We start from the raw sequence: 15,565 nt of genomic DNA, 5'->3' as shown, positions 1-15,565 counted from the left end.
GATAAAATAAATATATTAAAATTTATTAAATTTAAAAAAAATGTGTAAAAACTTTAGATAATGTTGTGCTTATATTGTCTTATTAGAAAATAAAAATAATTCATTAATATTTCAAATTAAAAAAAATATTTAAAACATTTTTAATAAATAATATCGCTTTAAATTTTTGTTAAAAAAAATCTTAAAGATAAAGATATATTAAAAAAGTGGACTAAAATTATTTAGAAACATTTGAAGTGTTGAGTCCAAAAAAAATAATTTTTATTAATTAAACACATTAGTGATAATTTATAGTGCTACTTTTATAATGTAATAATTTATATTAAAAATAGGAAGTATATAAAAAAATTAAATTGAAAAAACAGTAATAAATAATGTGAAATTAATCATACATTGTGATCTAAGATTCTGAATTAATATTATTACATTTTCTAGCCGAATATTACCTAAAAATATTAAAAATGAGTTAAATGAACAATTTAAATGTAAATTATTCGTTGAAAATTAGTAATTTGCATAATTAATTAGTAAGTTATAGTAAATTATAAACAATTTGAAGTCTAAACTATTTTATATCTGATGTGTAGTTATATTAAATTTAAATATTCCAAATTTGAATAAATTGATTTAAATTAAAAATTTAATATAATTAAAATGATATTAAAGATGATACATATTAATTAAACAAATTAATACTATGTAAATAAATAATAAAACGCTTAGATAAATATAAACACAAATAGTCAAGATTAAAACATAAATATATATGAATAGTTATAAATCAAGTGTTAAAATAAAAAATGATGTTTTATTAATTTAAATAACTAATTTTATTTGTTAATAATGAATAAACTGTAGGAATTTATGTAATTTCATTTTATATAAATATATAAAAAACGACTATTCAAATTTTCCTATTTTTTTTTAATTTAATGAATTAGAATACTGATTTATATTTTTAAGTGTTATTTATTTATAAAGTGTAATTATTATGTGATAAAGTTAATTTAAAAATAAATCACAATGGATAATAGTAATTTAGAAGACATCAGCAGAAACCACCAGTCAGGATTAATTCTTCCAGTGGAAATTGAAGTAAATATCAAGTAAAAATTATATTTAAAGTTAGTTATATTTAAAAAAAAAGTTTGAGTAAATATTGTTAATTTTAAGTAAATATTTTTAACGTTACTTGACTACTCGCATTGCAGGATATGCAATTAATAAAATTAATTTACTATATAATATATTTAGTTTATTAAAAGTAAAGAGTTATTAAAATTGTTTTGCTGGTATAAATAAATAATAATAAAAATTGTGTACATGCAGACAATATATAGATTTGGTCCAGACGGTTATATACTAGAAATGTGAATTTTATAAGATTCTTATAAAATTCTTATAAGATTCCCACGAAACTTTTCGTTATGTTAGCAAACATTTACTAAAAACAAATACTATTATAGTTTTTATACGCGTGATTACAAGATTTTTATATAAATTTTAATATTATGCATATATTGTTTCACCAAATTTTGGGTTCAATACTAGTAAATCTGAACTCATAAAATTCTTATAAGATTCCCGCAAAACTCTTTCAAGATTCTATGTGAGCAAACATTTTAACTATTTGTTTGAAATTTTCTAGGTTTAAGATAAAAAATTTAAAAAATCTGTAATAATTAGAGAATAATTTGGAGAATTGGGTATGAAAATTTAGATCAGTCATATATATAATTATTTGGTCGAATTGGTGTCGAAGTGTGTGTGTATTTATATATTTATATATATATATATATATATATATATATATATATATATTATAAACGTGATGTTTGTTTCCATATACTATATCTCTATCCAATTAGGTACATATTTGTCATAGGAATTCACGTCCATCATTCTAATTTATTGCAATCATATGATACAAATTGTTCAAAAGGACGATGACAAAATTACATTATTATTACCTGGGACGTTGTTTGCATTTCAATTCATTCCATTTACTTTATTATATTATCAAAAACGTGACCGAACAAATCTATTTGAACAAAACGCTTCACTTAATTCACTTGCCAAAACAAACTATAAATGAAATATTTAAAATACAAAAGCTAACGTATTGTAAGAAATATTTCAAATATTTTAAACACAAAATGTACATATTTGTATTAAAATAGTATGGTAAATTTTATATTTTGTACAAAATATTTAAAATAGCGAAATTTGTTTGAATTGTTTAATATACAGAAACAATAGTTTTTTTTATAAAGTACAAAAAGTAATTTAATATACACATGAAATATTGCACTAAATATATAAAATGCAGATATATCTTGTTAATCATAATATATTATGATAAGCCAAATGTAATATAATATTATGAAACATATTTAAAAAATAAATAAAATATAATATATAATAGAAAAATCCAGGAATAAAAATGTAATAAAAAATGTGAAAGAAGATCAATGAATAAAAATTGTAAATAAATATTACTCTAGTGGTTGGTTTATGGCATTGTGCCTTAAGGCAAATTGCTGGAACTTCACCTAACAAAAATTTAAATTCATAAATAAGCTTTAAATTTTTGGAAATCTGAAAAATTTAGATTTTTGAGAATTTTGAAATTTTTGAAAAAAAATTTTTGTTTTGAAAGATTTAAATTGTTTTTCAATATTTTAATTTTTTTTTGAAAATCTTGAACTTTTTTCAAAGCAATCGCGCTGCGCAGTTGTTTTAGATAGATATTGTTTTAGAGACGAGATATTGAAGCGCGTAGGCGCTGCATCGCAAAATATCGGCTAAGCATTGAATAGTACGGAATACTTTCTCAATCGATCTCCAAAACCGCTGAACCTGCCTTCCTAAAAATTCAATGAGTTCTTCAAGTCGTCAATAAGAATAAAATGTTTTTTGAATCATTCAAATCGGCAGCTCCCTTCTCTCAAAAACTGAAGTACCATTTCTGGCACTATTTGCCCCGTATTTTCAAAACGGCTGGACCTGCCTTGTCCAAAAGCTCCCCATCAATATAAATTAAATGTTATTTGAATCATTCAAATCGGTTGATCCGTTTTCCCGAAATCGTCGGCAAAAATTTGTATCCGCACACACACATTTTTGAGACACAACATGTTCAGAAACCTTTGAAACGTAAATAAAATTAACTATGAAATCGTGCCTTAAAACAAATTGCTGGAACTTCCCGTATCATAATTTAAAATTTTTAAATGGTCTCGAAATTGTGGACAAAAAAATGTATCCCACCCACACACATCAATTTTTTCTATATGCCAAAATGCTCAGAAACCTCTGAAACGAAATTTCATTCTCGATTTTTTTGCGATTGCTATAACTTACCCTACGGAAAGTTAAAATGAATATTAAATTATTAATTAATAAAATAAACCAGGATTTGCAAGTCATCTATCATATTAAACAATCCTGAATAAATGGGAGTTTGATTTAAACCAAGTTATTTCAAACAGAATAATAATCTAAATTTATTCAAATATTGTTCGATTCGTTATCCAAATTCGTGCAAAAATTTGTGTACATATAATTTAAATCACAATTACATCGTGATGACTGCTTAATTGGCTTATAAATATATAATAATTTGCACCATTGATAAAAGCATAAAAAATTCCACATGTGTCGAAAAATATTTGTTTATTTATATATAAATTTGAATGTGTTCTCGTAAAAAAATATTCAACGATTCTAAAATAGTTACATATGATTATTTTATGATTTTATCGTTATTAGTATTTGTCATTTATGCATTATATTTTATTTTCTTAGCACGTTAAACAAATAACGTTGTTGAAATTTTCTCAATGTTCATTTTAATTCGCGCAGCATAGTGCAACAGTCTTCCCAAGAAATTTAAATTCTTTGCATGATTCGTGTTCTTATGTTTAGCGTGATTACCGTTTTATTGGCATAGTAAGCTGTGCACTCATGATCCTAATGAAAATCCAAAAAATAATAATATTATCAACAATATTTTATACAACAATTTGTTTAACTTTCCAGAGCAAAGTGAATTTTTACATTTATTTTTTGCTGTGTTGGTACACGTGCTATGCTTTGAAACTATATTCATAGCCTCAAGTACATAACATACTTTGCTTTTAGTAAGATCTTAAGATACATCTTACTTACTGTTTGCAGTGTACAGCAATTTTCTAATATTGTAAAAAAACTTATACTTAAACGTGGACTGGAATTTTCTGTTAATTTTATTAAAACCTGTTACCAGTTTTGAAACCATAATTTATTCCTTCAGTAAAGTAAATGAAAATTGTGAATTTGATAGTCATTTTAAATTTGCTTTTGCAAAGCAGGCATTTGTCAAAATAATTGATGTAAGAACATTAAATCTAACTTCGTTTTTTTTTTCTTACAATTGTAAGAAAATACTTATTTTGTTTTTGTAAATACTTCGGCTCATAGAAACAAGCCCTAACTCGAAGGACTTGTTACATGATGCAACAGGCGCTATAAAAATTTTCTGACTAATTAAGAATCTAATTAGATGAAATTTATTTTAATCGCTGGAAATAATTTAAAGTGCCATGAAAATTGTCATTTTTTGTCATAATTAAAAATAAACTGAACTGGATCCATGTGGCAAAAAATTGAAAAATTTAAAGATTTAAAGAATTTAAATAATGTCATATTTGAAAAATTAAACTAAAGATAAAAAGAAAAGTAAACTGGATTCATGCGTGCTATAAAATATACCCAAAATCAAAGTAAAGCAAATAGTTGGATGGTCATAATAAAAATAAAAATGTTATATCAAAACATGTATGTGGACTACATGGTGTAAGTGACAAAGCCCCAGCCTGTGTCTCAACCTGATATCAATCAGTAGCAATAATCATTTTCACTTTGATCAAAATATGTTTTCATAGTGAAAATAGCCCTTCCCTGCAAAAAGGTAAAATATTAGAAAAAGACAACCATTTAGTTGCCTACCAAAAGCTTATTTAGTTGAGTCGAAGTACATATCATCAAAACAAATAATTGCTGCTCAAATATAATAAAAAAATAAATAATAAAAATTATATGTATTAGAAATAAATAAAATAAAAGAAGTATACGAGTATTATAATATGAATATTTCACTTCTATCAAATGATCGTTTGTACAGAATAAGGACGTCGTCAAATCAACAATTCAATGTCGAAAGAGAAATTTCAACGCCCACTATTGTGTTTCATGAATGATTTATTGATAAAAAATACACAAACAAATATACACAGATTTATTTTAAAAAGAAATAAAAATCTTTATGACTAGACGTGCAAGCGCCACGTTTTTTCAGTGGCGTGGTAATAACAGACAAAAAACATATCATATTAAATTTTACATTGAAGATAATATAATACAACAAATTTCACGATTGAAAAAATATATTCGATCATTTGTATGCGTACCGGCGTCAACGTTGTATGAGTATCGATATCAACAAAGAAATCGGCATAGATAAATAAACATTTTAAAGTTACATCATAGTACAAATAATAAAACATATGCAGCATTTGCGCCGTGTATGAAACTTAAGTTTATTGAAATAAATTCTATATTATTCGTAGTTTCTATAAATCTTTGAAGTTATTGAAATAGAAAATATTTTTTAGGCAAAACAGATATTACAGCTGTTCAAAGAATGAGATTATATCGCCAACGAAAAAGTAAAAAAAATACCATCAGTAAATGAATGTATGTTAATTTTAATTGCATGAAGTTCTTCAAACACAATTATTACATGAAAAGTGAAGTGGCGAAACAATACTTGTTTAGGCGTTGTTTAACATAATCCACTGTGTGAACGAATATTAAAGAAGTTATTAATCAGCAATTACTTCAATTCTCTAAATTAATTAGCATTTCTAAATGCTAATTACAATGACAAACCGATCATGCCGTATTTGAAGTATAAAAACATTATGGTTTTTGAATATTACACATATTTTTAATGTTATTATAAATATATAATTTAATATTATCATTATATAACTGTGTAAAATGGTTGACACTAATAAATGTGTGCATCGCGAGTGTTACCTTATTACTAATAAACATTATTCAAAACTGTTATATGATGTATTTATTTTCACTTAAATGCCATCTTGTACAGTAGCAAAAAAGTTTTACTTCAATCGCGTGTGAGCCTTTATTTCGCAAGAGTGTGAACGCGCACTCTTTATTTTTATTTTTATTGTTTTTGACTTTTACAGGTGACTAGAAATCCTAGATGCAGACGTGTCCGATCAGCAGAAACGAATGGTGTTCGAACCAGAAGAAAAGTCAGGGCGGTGGACAAAGCTGGTCACTACAATGTCACCATTCACCACGTGGCACATAAATCCCTCACTTTCATGAAAGATATTTTCAACACATTGGTAAGAAAAAATCAAGAACTTATAATTATCCCCTTTATACCTTAACATTGATGTCATCCTTTATCCAGGTAGATGGTCAATGGCGTTACACCTTGACAGTATTCGCCCTGAGTTTTTTCCTGTGCTGGACAGGATTTGCTCTTTTATGGTGGCTGGTGGCAGCGGCACATGGTGACCTAAATCTTGACGAGAATGGACAACGACTGGATGGAAAAAGTAGACCTTGTGTTGAAGGAACGACGAATTTTGCTGGGTTTTTATTATTGAGTATAGAGACTCAGGTGAGGGAACAGAAACTACTCGAAACGAAATGGAAAGTTATTCTAGAAAAAGTACAGAATTTTAAGGAAATAAAAATTAGTGATATATAAGTCATAGTGATCTCAGCAAATATTGAAACTAGTTGGTATTAGTATTTCTGCCTTGAGGCAATTTACATGAACTTCCCGATATATGTAAATGATCGACTTAATCAATAAAATTTAAATTAAATTTTAAGTGATTAAATGTATTCCGATTGGATTTATTACACATATTTGGAAACGAACGAACACATTAACTCGGAGTATTTTCTAAGAGCAAATTTTCAAAAATCAACAATTTTCATAATTGAACCAGTTTCTGCAGGACTTTAATGGTTTAGTATGTTCATTAAGACCAAGTACTCTATCGTTAAAACAAGTAAATCGTCTAATTTTAATTTTAACAAATATCAAACAAAAACTACTTATTTTCTCAAACTTTGATGAATTTTCAAAATTAAATTACTTGTCGTAAGGCCGTAATATTCCAGTAAGTTCTATAAGACCACGAAATATATCGCCAAAAAAAGTTCCATAAAAATTGACTCATATATTTTTTTAAACAGTTAATTATAAGAAAACGGCTCGGTAGATATTCATCTGGAACTAATCAGTATCATTCCCAACTAATATCTTTCCAACAGTTTTTGTTTTTTTTTAATCGACTCGGTAGTATGAAATGTGGACGAAAAGTTCAACTTTTTTTTCCAAATTACAAAGAAACGGCTCGGCTGCACAAAACTGAGAAAAGGTAATCCACATCAAAATACATCAATTAGCTTTCAAAATTTTGAAATTGATGAAAGTTCTAATTTTTACAAACGCCAAAAAAAACGATACTAATATTTGCAAACTTTGAAGAATTTTTAAAATTAAACGACTTGTCGTAGGGCCGTAATATTTTAGTATGATCTATAAGACTATGGTATCTACCGTCAAGAAAAAAATCATAAAAATCGTCGAATTTTTTTTTTAACTCTTTTTTACAAGAAAACAACCCGGCCGATCTTTACCAAAAACTAATTAGATCGATTCCCAACCAATATCTTTCGAACAGTTTTTGAATTTTCAAAATCAATTCAGAATTGCGGGCTAGAACGTGGACGAAAATGTTTCCACTTTTCTGCGAATTGCAAAGAAACGGCTCGACCGATCGTCGCACAAAACTAAGAAACGCTAGTCCTAAGCGAAGTGCATCGAATAGCTTTTAAATTTTTGAAATCGGACCAGCCATTTTTGAGAAAACGTCGATTTACGGCAAAAAATTTGTTCACACACACAAACTTTTTGCAAATTTGGTCTCATTCAATTCAGAACGGCTTGTGACATCGGCAAAAAATAAAATTAGGGAGTCGGATTTTTTGATGAAAATACAAACTCCTCCTTCGGGAAGTTAAAAATAGTTTCGGACAAATTTTGAATATTTCTTGACTGAAATCTAATCAATTAACTGATAACAGCAATAATTATTGATAATTTATATTAAATTAAGTATTTATCGCTTAATGATGATAAAATATTTGCTTACTGCGGGAATGAAGATAATAAACTAGATGTAACTAGCATTTAGTCTTAAGAAAAATTTTGACACAAATGCACAAGCCAATTCAGGTTTTAGGACAAAAATATCAAAAATGACTCGAAATAACTTTTACAAAAAATGTGTTCACGCACATACACACACATATACTTTTTGCAAATTTGGTCTCATTGGATTCAGAATAGCTTGAAATGTCGAGAAAACATAAAATTAGCAAATCAGATTTTTTGATAAAAATAAACCTCTTCTTCGGGCTGTTAAAAAGTTTGCAAATATTCACATGACTATTATTTTTTTTAAAGATTTTTTTTCTGAAAAGGTATCAATCGGTTACGGTCTCCGTTACCCAAACGAAGAATGTCCAGAAGCAATATTTCTACTGGTGATGCAGGTGGTTGCTGGAATTGGAATCCAAGGCGCAATGGTTGGAATTATTTACGCAAAAATGATCAGGCCCTCTAAACGACTGACGGAAGTCATTTTTAGCAAAATAGCTGTGGTAAATGACTGATTTGACTAGAATATTTATACCTTTATAATGAATTTTCCTATTAGATTTGTCTATTTGATAATTATGTCTTTTTGATGACGTTTAATATTTTTTTTACTATTTATAGATTTGCCAAAGGGATGGTCACCTTTGTCTGATGTTTCGCGTTTGTGATCCTAGGTACACTCATATAATTTGTTCTGATATCAAAGCATATTTATTGGAAAACAAGTTGACACCAGAAGGTAAATTCGTGATAGATAAAGATAGGTATCATCAATTATTATTAATAGCTTTTTCAATTTGTTTTTTTTATTCTTATAGGTGAAAGATTGAAATCTTATCAATCACCACTTCGACTGGAATCTGATGGTCATCTCTTGTTATTGTGGCCAGTTGCAGTGGTCCATGTGATAGATGAAGACAGTCCTTTTTATGATCTGTCGGCGAAAGATTTGCTCGAGAAAAAGTAAGTTACTATAATAATATATTGCATCCATATTTAATTCCTCTTTCTCTTAAAAAACGAGTGCAATAAGAGTAAATGGTACTGGATCACCCCAAGAACTTTGAAAATGTGACAAATAAAAATATATTTGTCTTTCAATCATTATCCCGAATATTTTTTTATTATTGTATTAGGATAATTTATTATATATTTTCAATAACCAGGTTTGAAGTAATCGTAACCTTTTCTGGAAGTTCAAGTGCCACAGGGCAATTGACACAGTCCCGAACATCCTATCTGCCAAGAGAAATTTTGTGGGGACATCGATTCCAAAACTTATTAAGGTAATAAAAGACTTTATTCAAAATTAATAAAGCACAATACTGATTAGGTTCAGTTAAAGGATGACCAAAAACTTAAAAAAAAAATTAGAACGTTGAAACTCTATCTATAAAGGTTTGACGAAGGACTCCAATGTTATGTAGCTGATTGCGAACTCCTCAACAGGACTTATGCTTTTGATACACCACTTTGTAGTGCAAAACGCTTAGATGAAGTTATGCAAGAAGTAAACGATTTTGAAGCACATTATAAATCACAGGAGTACGTCGATGTAGAACATTCAAATTCACAGGTAATTTTATCCACCAAAAACTATATTCCCAAAGTTCAACTTCTCCTATGTCTTGTTCCAGGATATAAGCAATAATACTGACAACACGGGAGGATTTTCACCTTTGGATCCTTTGATGGAAGACGAAGTTGAAGAAAATATATTCGATTATTTTGAAAATAGTATTGTAGATATAGAGAGAAGAAATTCTTCAGATTCTTATAGCTCTGATGAATTTATTATAGGTCATACCAGATATAAAGATGGTTTGAAACATACTATTGTATGATGTACAATGATCGAATTTAAATGTTATTTATTTCAAGTAAGAACTGTGTACAAAAAATTATTTATTTAAGCTATAGATTGTTTTTTCCATGTGACTAATTGAATTTCGTTAAGTAATAAAAGCAAAATTAATAAATATGGTGTTTGTTTGGTCTACCACAAGCCCAGCTTCTTTATCATCACAGGCAGCTTGATATCAGGAAGTATAAATACTAATTTTCATTTTAGAATGTTGATCTAAGTGTGTTTTTGAGTTAGAAATACATTTGATTGTATTGCTACAATATTACGACTTTACGATAAATATGACTCACAAAAATAAAGGACAACCACTGAGTTGCCTTCTAATCATAATTTCTTTCAATATGACGACTTCGCTCAAAAATCAATCTTTTTACCAAAAACCAACACCAATCTAAAACTGCAATTTTGAAAATATTTGATTGTAATGTAAACGTAAAATTTCATAAATCAAATTTTACCAGAAAAATTTTCTTATCATCTATCAAACTCTTCTTATTGACCCTAATAATACCACGTGTGCAGACACCCTAATAAAATCAGAGACCCCCTAGCGACAAATTCTGGTATTTAAATGTCAACAAGACGCTTGACGTTTCTGACAATCATATGTTACCTAACCTATTATAACCTCAATGTTTACTTTTATGCAATATATATAGATTATAATTTAAATAACATACAAAAGAAATGAGACCGGCAAATAATCAGGCTGCTCAAGAGGAAAATAATCCCTGTTTAAAAGTAGGAATAAAAAAAAATAATATTTTAAACAAAAAATATATAACGGAATTTATCTTTCAGGAACATAATTTATCATTGAAATGTTTGAATGATAATAATTACAAACACGATGCCTGTGAAGCTCATTTTGAAAATTACAAGCAGTGTAAAGCATTTTGGGTTAGAACTTTGAATATTACACAAATTAGTATAATAGAACATAACTCGATTGCTTTGAAGCTTCATATTATTTATATTTAATCCTTCTTGCAATATTTTTTCAAATATTCGTTATTCAAAAAATAATTTATCTATAAATTTGATCAACAATTGAGCATGAAAATTCTTATAAATATTTAATTTGCTTTGGCTCTTAATTTCTTTGAGAAATTCTTTCCTTACAATTTAATTATACTCATAAAATAATAAAAATTTGGCTAAAGACTGAGATAAGCTAACAACATATAATTTAATAATCTTTTCCTTGCAGAATAAAATAAAATCAGAGCGAAGAAGGCAAGGTATACGTCCGACATTACCACCTTTACATATGAGGGAACAAATAAAGCAAGAATATTTTTCGCAATTTAAATGAATACAATGAATCTTGTTATAAAAGCAATAGTGTATCTCATATAATTTTTATAATCATTTAATTCAATATGAATAAAATCTTAAATTGAAAAATATTTAATGTGAATTGCAAAATTTAATATTGCTCACATATGCATATTTATATTGATAACATGAAATAATAAAAATAAAAAAAAACGATATTATGCAATAAATGATAATCAAGTTTTACTACTCACACTTTGAAAAAAAATTGAAAAAAATAATATTCTGGTATAATATAATCTTCGTCACTGCTGCTTCGTTTTATTATCCATCTCCAAAAATTAACTGCATATTTCTTGTGCCATTTAAAAGCTATCATAAGCAGGTGATTCGTATCAGCTTTGATCCAAGGGATTTACCAATGTCTACAAAAGCAGAAACGTATCTGCTGTTAAATTATTTATATATTTATTTAATTTAAAATATTTTAGTTTTTTCTATTAAATATTTAGGCAAAAATATTGGAGCTTATAATGTAAAATATAGCATTGAAATGGTTTTAATATTTAACCCCAACCTCATTTGGTGCCAAAAATTAAATCTGCATCAGGTGCTCCTTTCTGATGCTTGAATCGTCCAATGCCTTTAGCTCTATCTCTATTTGAATTATGATGTGTTGTTGTATTTTGTCTAGAATTAGCAGCTAACATTTCTTGGTAGTCTTCTTCTTCAAGTCGTTCAGTGATATTAAGTGTTAGTCTAAAATTATTTTCATAGCATATTAATCAAATACTTTGGTTATTTTTATAATTCAAGATTTATTACCGTTTAACGCGTTCCTTCTCTTCTTTTATTTCTTGTTCCTTTGATTTTAAATTAATGGCGAGTTGTGAATCTACGGGGGCACTGAAGCTTTTATATTGCTGTTTTGTGCCTTTTCGAAGCATTAAAACAAACGGCACTTCTTTACTTGTTTCGTTTGAAGCCACATCCTGCAGAAAACCATAAAAAATAAGAATCTCATGTTATTATAAGTGGTTCAATTATAAAAATTCATTAATGTTTAGATTTTCGCCGTGCGCTTCAGCAATTCTAATCAGAATCTAAGCCAAGAAAGTCTGTGCTAATATAAATTTAATATTGCTTGATATTCACCTGTATTTGATCATAATTCTTCTTATTATTCCTTGCTATCATCGGTACAACAATATCATCACGTCGCATCTTAGCAGTATCTTTAAGCCTTTCCTGGCAATTTTCTGCCATCATCTTATCCAAAGCCTGCAAGTAAACAAAATAATAATTTTAGCAATTGAATTTATTATTATTATTTGAATTTTGATGTCCAAATGTTACTTGTTGGAAGAGTTGATCTTCTTCAGTATCTCTTGGAGTAGTATTTAATAATTTAACCTTAACATCTTCAGTGCTACTAATGCCTTCTTGTTCAGAAAATTCTTCAGTTAATTCTTCATCATCATTATTTCTGAAAAATAGCATATTTTTTATAATAGATGTTTTACCAAAATGTGTCTATGATTATTATAATAACGTACTTCAAGTCCATCTCTGAATCTTCATGAGAATTCACTACATCTCCATCAGTTTCATCAACTTCTTCCCCTTCTGTTTCTTCTTCAATAGTATTCAATGAATCGGTGACATCATTCTCATTTGACTCTTCACCTAAATTTGGATATAACATCTTTTTCAGATTATCTATAGCCTCCTGACATTCCTCAAAAGAGTTATAAATTGTAATTTTTCTTCCAATTGATTGCAAACTATCCTTATACTCATGATCAAAAAGCAAAGGGTATTTTTCTGTCTCCCAAATTGGATCATTTTTCTTAAACCAATAATAGTTCTGGAAGAAAATCAAAAAGTAATCCATGCGCTTTCTACTGAGTGAGCTTGTGAAATATTGGGCACAAGTTTCGAGTAATACACATGCTAGTTTTAATCGAAACAAACTTGCAGGTGGATCAACTTCAGAAACAATATTATAACTCATGGTGACTCCTAAGGAAATGATGGCATAAAGTGTTTTTAGAATGTCTGCTGATTCTATGAGACGATAGTTATAAAGTTCTCCAAGATATTTAGCCATAGCTATTCTGCGCTGAGCAAATTTTGGTGTATAGTTTTCCAAACTATTCCTGATATCTTCAAAAACTCCATCAACTACTTTATAAACAGCTTTTTCTTGATGTGAACTCAATCCGGCAAGTAAATCTGCTAAGCATCGAATTAAGTGATATCGAACATTGTAAGCATTAGTTAGACATTTAATAGCATAGTTTGCAATGTTTTTATCATTCCAATCAATTTTCCGGAGTAACTTGAGAATTTTATCAATATTCATTTTGCACAAGTCTTGATAAATCAAGTTCCGTATATATTGATGGATGGGCAGTCGTACTTTTTGAATTACATTGGTTGAATCTGGTGGTCTCACCAAATAATAGACACTTTCTATTTGAGCGACATGCCTAGAGTCTAAAACAGATACTGTTTTTATTCTCATTATTTGTTCTAAATAAATTAAAGTTCTTTGTCTGCTCTCCATGTGATTATACAAATATTTTCCACAGACCTCTAAAAATGCACAAGCCATTTCAATATGATGATGTTGAAAGTCTAATAACAAAATCTTTAAACAAAATAGAGCTTCCATTTTAGAATACAACTGAAATTTAACTAGTTCTCCAATATATCTAACTACTTTTATTTTAGATTCTATATTTATTTGATCCTTTTTACGAACATGGTATTTAAAGTCTTGTTTTAACATTTGAGCCAAGTCATTGCCCACATCTGCATTTACTAAACTAACGGTTGCAGCCAAACGTGCATAAAATGGTAGTAAATCAAGTCTGGTTCTAGAAACACCAAACAAATTTTTAGCTAATTTTTTGCGACCGTGTTTAGTATTTAAGTTAAGCAGAAAATCAATTGCAGCACTATCAATCATTTCTTTGTTGACACAATTACATAAGTTAGATAAGAATGCTTCTAGCATTTGTTTCGTATTTGATGGTGTGTTTTCCTCAATTTCTGTTTCAATTGTTTCTGTAATTTGAGTATCTTCATTTAATAAAAGATCAGGATTATCAGAATCTAATACCTCTGGAGATATTGTTGATATGTCTTCAGATTTCTTAAATGGAAAGGATATATCTCGATTAATTCAATCTTATACAGTATTACCATTTCTGGACTAAATAAAAACTATTACAAATATTCTTACCTCCTTGGCACAATAATTTGGTAAATATTGTCTAAGATCTGGTAGATCTTCATAGAATGCCTTTGTTTCATCGTCTTCCCAGGGATCCATAGGTGAAGTTACTGCTTCCACTATACCTAAAGATTGTAAATAAATCGTAGATTAATAATTATATATATATATATATATATATATATATATATATAATATATATATACTCTGTTAGGTACCTTCCATAACTCCACCTTCACTTTCTGGTACTATTTTCTCAACGGGTAATTCTGGCATTGGCAAATCTAACAACTCTGAAAATTGACCTGTAGCTGCAAGTAATTTTTCATATGAAGCCTAAAAATGCAAATAGTATAATAAACAGTATTTGATATAAGATTATTCATATATGCACTATAGAAAAAATACTTGTAATGCATCTGTTTTATCTTTTCTGTCTGCACTGAGTTCTCCCTTAGTTTGCAAAGTTCGTCTATTTGCTCTCTCTAGTGCTTGAAGATTAATATGTTCTGTTGTAAGATGCTTGGTAATGGAAGTATAATATTCTCTTAAAATAGTTCTAACATTATTCTGTTTTTCTGGTGGCAAAATGTTCGGTTTTGGTACTTCCATATTATATTTCTATAAAGAAAAAAGAAAACTATCTATATAACTATAATCAAGCATCATTAATATAAAATATTATTATTAATCAATATATATTTATTTATTTATCCCAGTAAACTTACTTCTGCTAATTGTCTTATTTTTGTTGGAACAAGACCTGCGTAATCCTCTCCGCAATGTTTACAAAAGGATAATATTGTAGCAATGTTATTATGCTCTTCCTTATCATTATTGATTAAAGTAGTCAAAACAGTTCCCAATAAAGGTAAGCAATTTTTATTCGTAAAAATTCCAGCGTTTATAAGCTCTGCATAAA

The 15,565-nt window shown here is 27.9% G+C and overlaps 3 protein-coding genes across 3 annotated transcripts; 2 read left to right on the top strand and 1 right to left on the bottom strand.

The window, feature by feature from the left end:
- The first annotated feature begins 1,023 nt into the window (after positions 1–1,023).
- On the top strand, positions 1,024–10,101 carry LOC113378757 (inward rectifier potassium channel 2-like). Its single transcript, XM_026619353.1, has 9 exons — positions 1,024–1,095; positions 6,255–6,419; positions 6,488–6,700; positions 8,581–8,760; positions 8,879–8,996; positions 9,076–9,220; positions 9,424–9,543; positions 9,656–9,833; positions 9,895–10,101. Exons 1-9 carry the CDS (start codon positions 1,024–1,026, stop codon positions 10,099–10,101), a joined length of 1,398 nt encoding a protein of 465 aa, XP_026475138.1.
- A 619-nt stretch (positions 10,102–10,720) lies between these two features.
- LOC113364101 (coiled-coil-helix-coiled-coil-helix domain-containing protein 7-like) lies at positions 10,721–11,468 on the top strand. Its single transcript, XM_026606570.1, has 3 exons — positions 10,721–10,865; positions 10,926–11,024; positions 11,335–11,468. The coding sequence occupies exons 1-3, from the start codon at positions 10,812–10,814 to the stop codon at positions 11,437–11,439; spliced, it is 258 nt and encodes an 85-aa protein (XP_026462355.1). The 5' UTR covers positions 10,721–10,811; the 3' UTR covers positions 11,440–11,468.
- Positions 11,469–11,685: 217 nt separating this feature from the next.
- On the bottom strand, positions 11,686–15,563 carry LOC113378753 (regulator of nonsense transcripts 2-like; the record flags this gene model as incomplete). Its single annotated transcript, XM_026619339.1, has 10 exons — positions 11,686–11,827; positions 11,980–12,161; positions 12,228–12,394; positions 12,558–12,683; positions 12,759–12,888; positions 12,959–14,562; positions 14,653–14,768; positions 14,862–14,979; positions 15,052–15,264; positions 15,372–15,563. Coding segments are annotated over 9 exons (2,847 nt in total), but the record flags the coding sequence as incomplete, so codon positions are not given.
- Between the last annotated feature and the right edge of the window lie 2 nt (positions 15,564–15,565).

The sequence above is a fragment of the Ctenocephalides felis genome, unplaced genomic scaffold (assembly GCF_003426905.1).
Source record: "Ctenocephalides felis isolate EL2017-DRISC unplaced genomic scaffold, ASM342690v1 CF-g0.4_SCAFFOLD_00845, whole genome shotgun sequence".
Taxonomy (NCBI): Eukaryota; Metazoa; Arthropoda; class Insecta; order Siphonaptera; family Pulicidae; genus Ctenocephalides; species Ctenocephalides felis.
The sequence above is the reverse complement of the archived record's forward strand: the minus strand, read 5'-3'. Positions and strand labels throughout refer to the sequence as shown.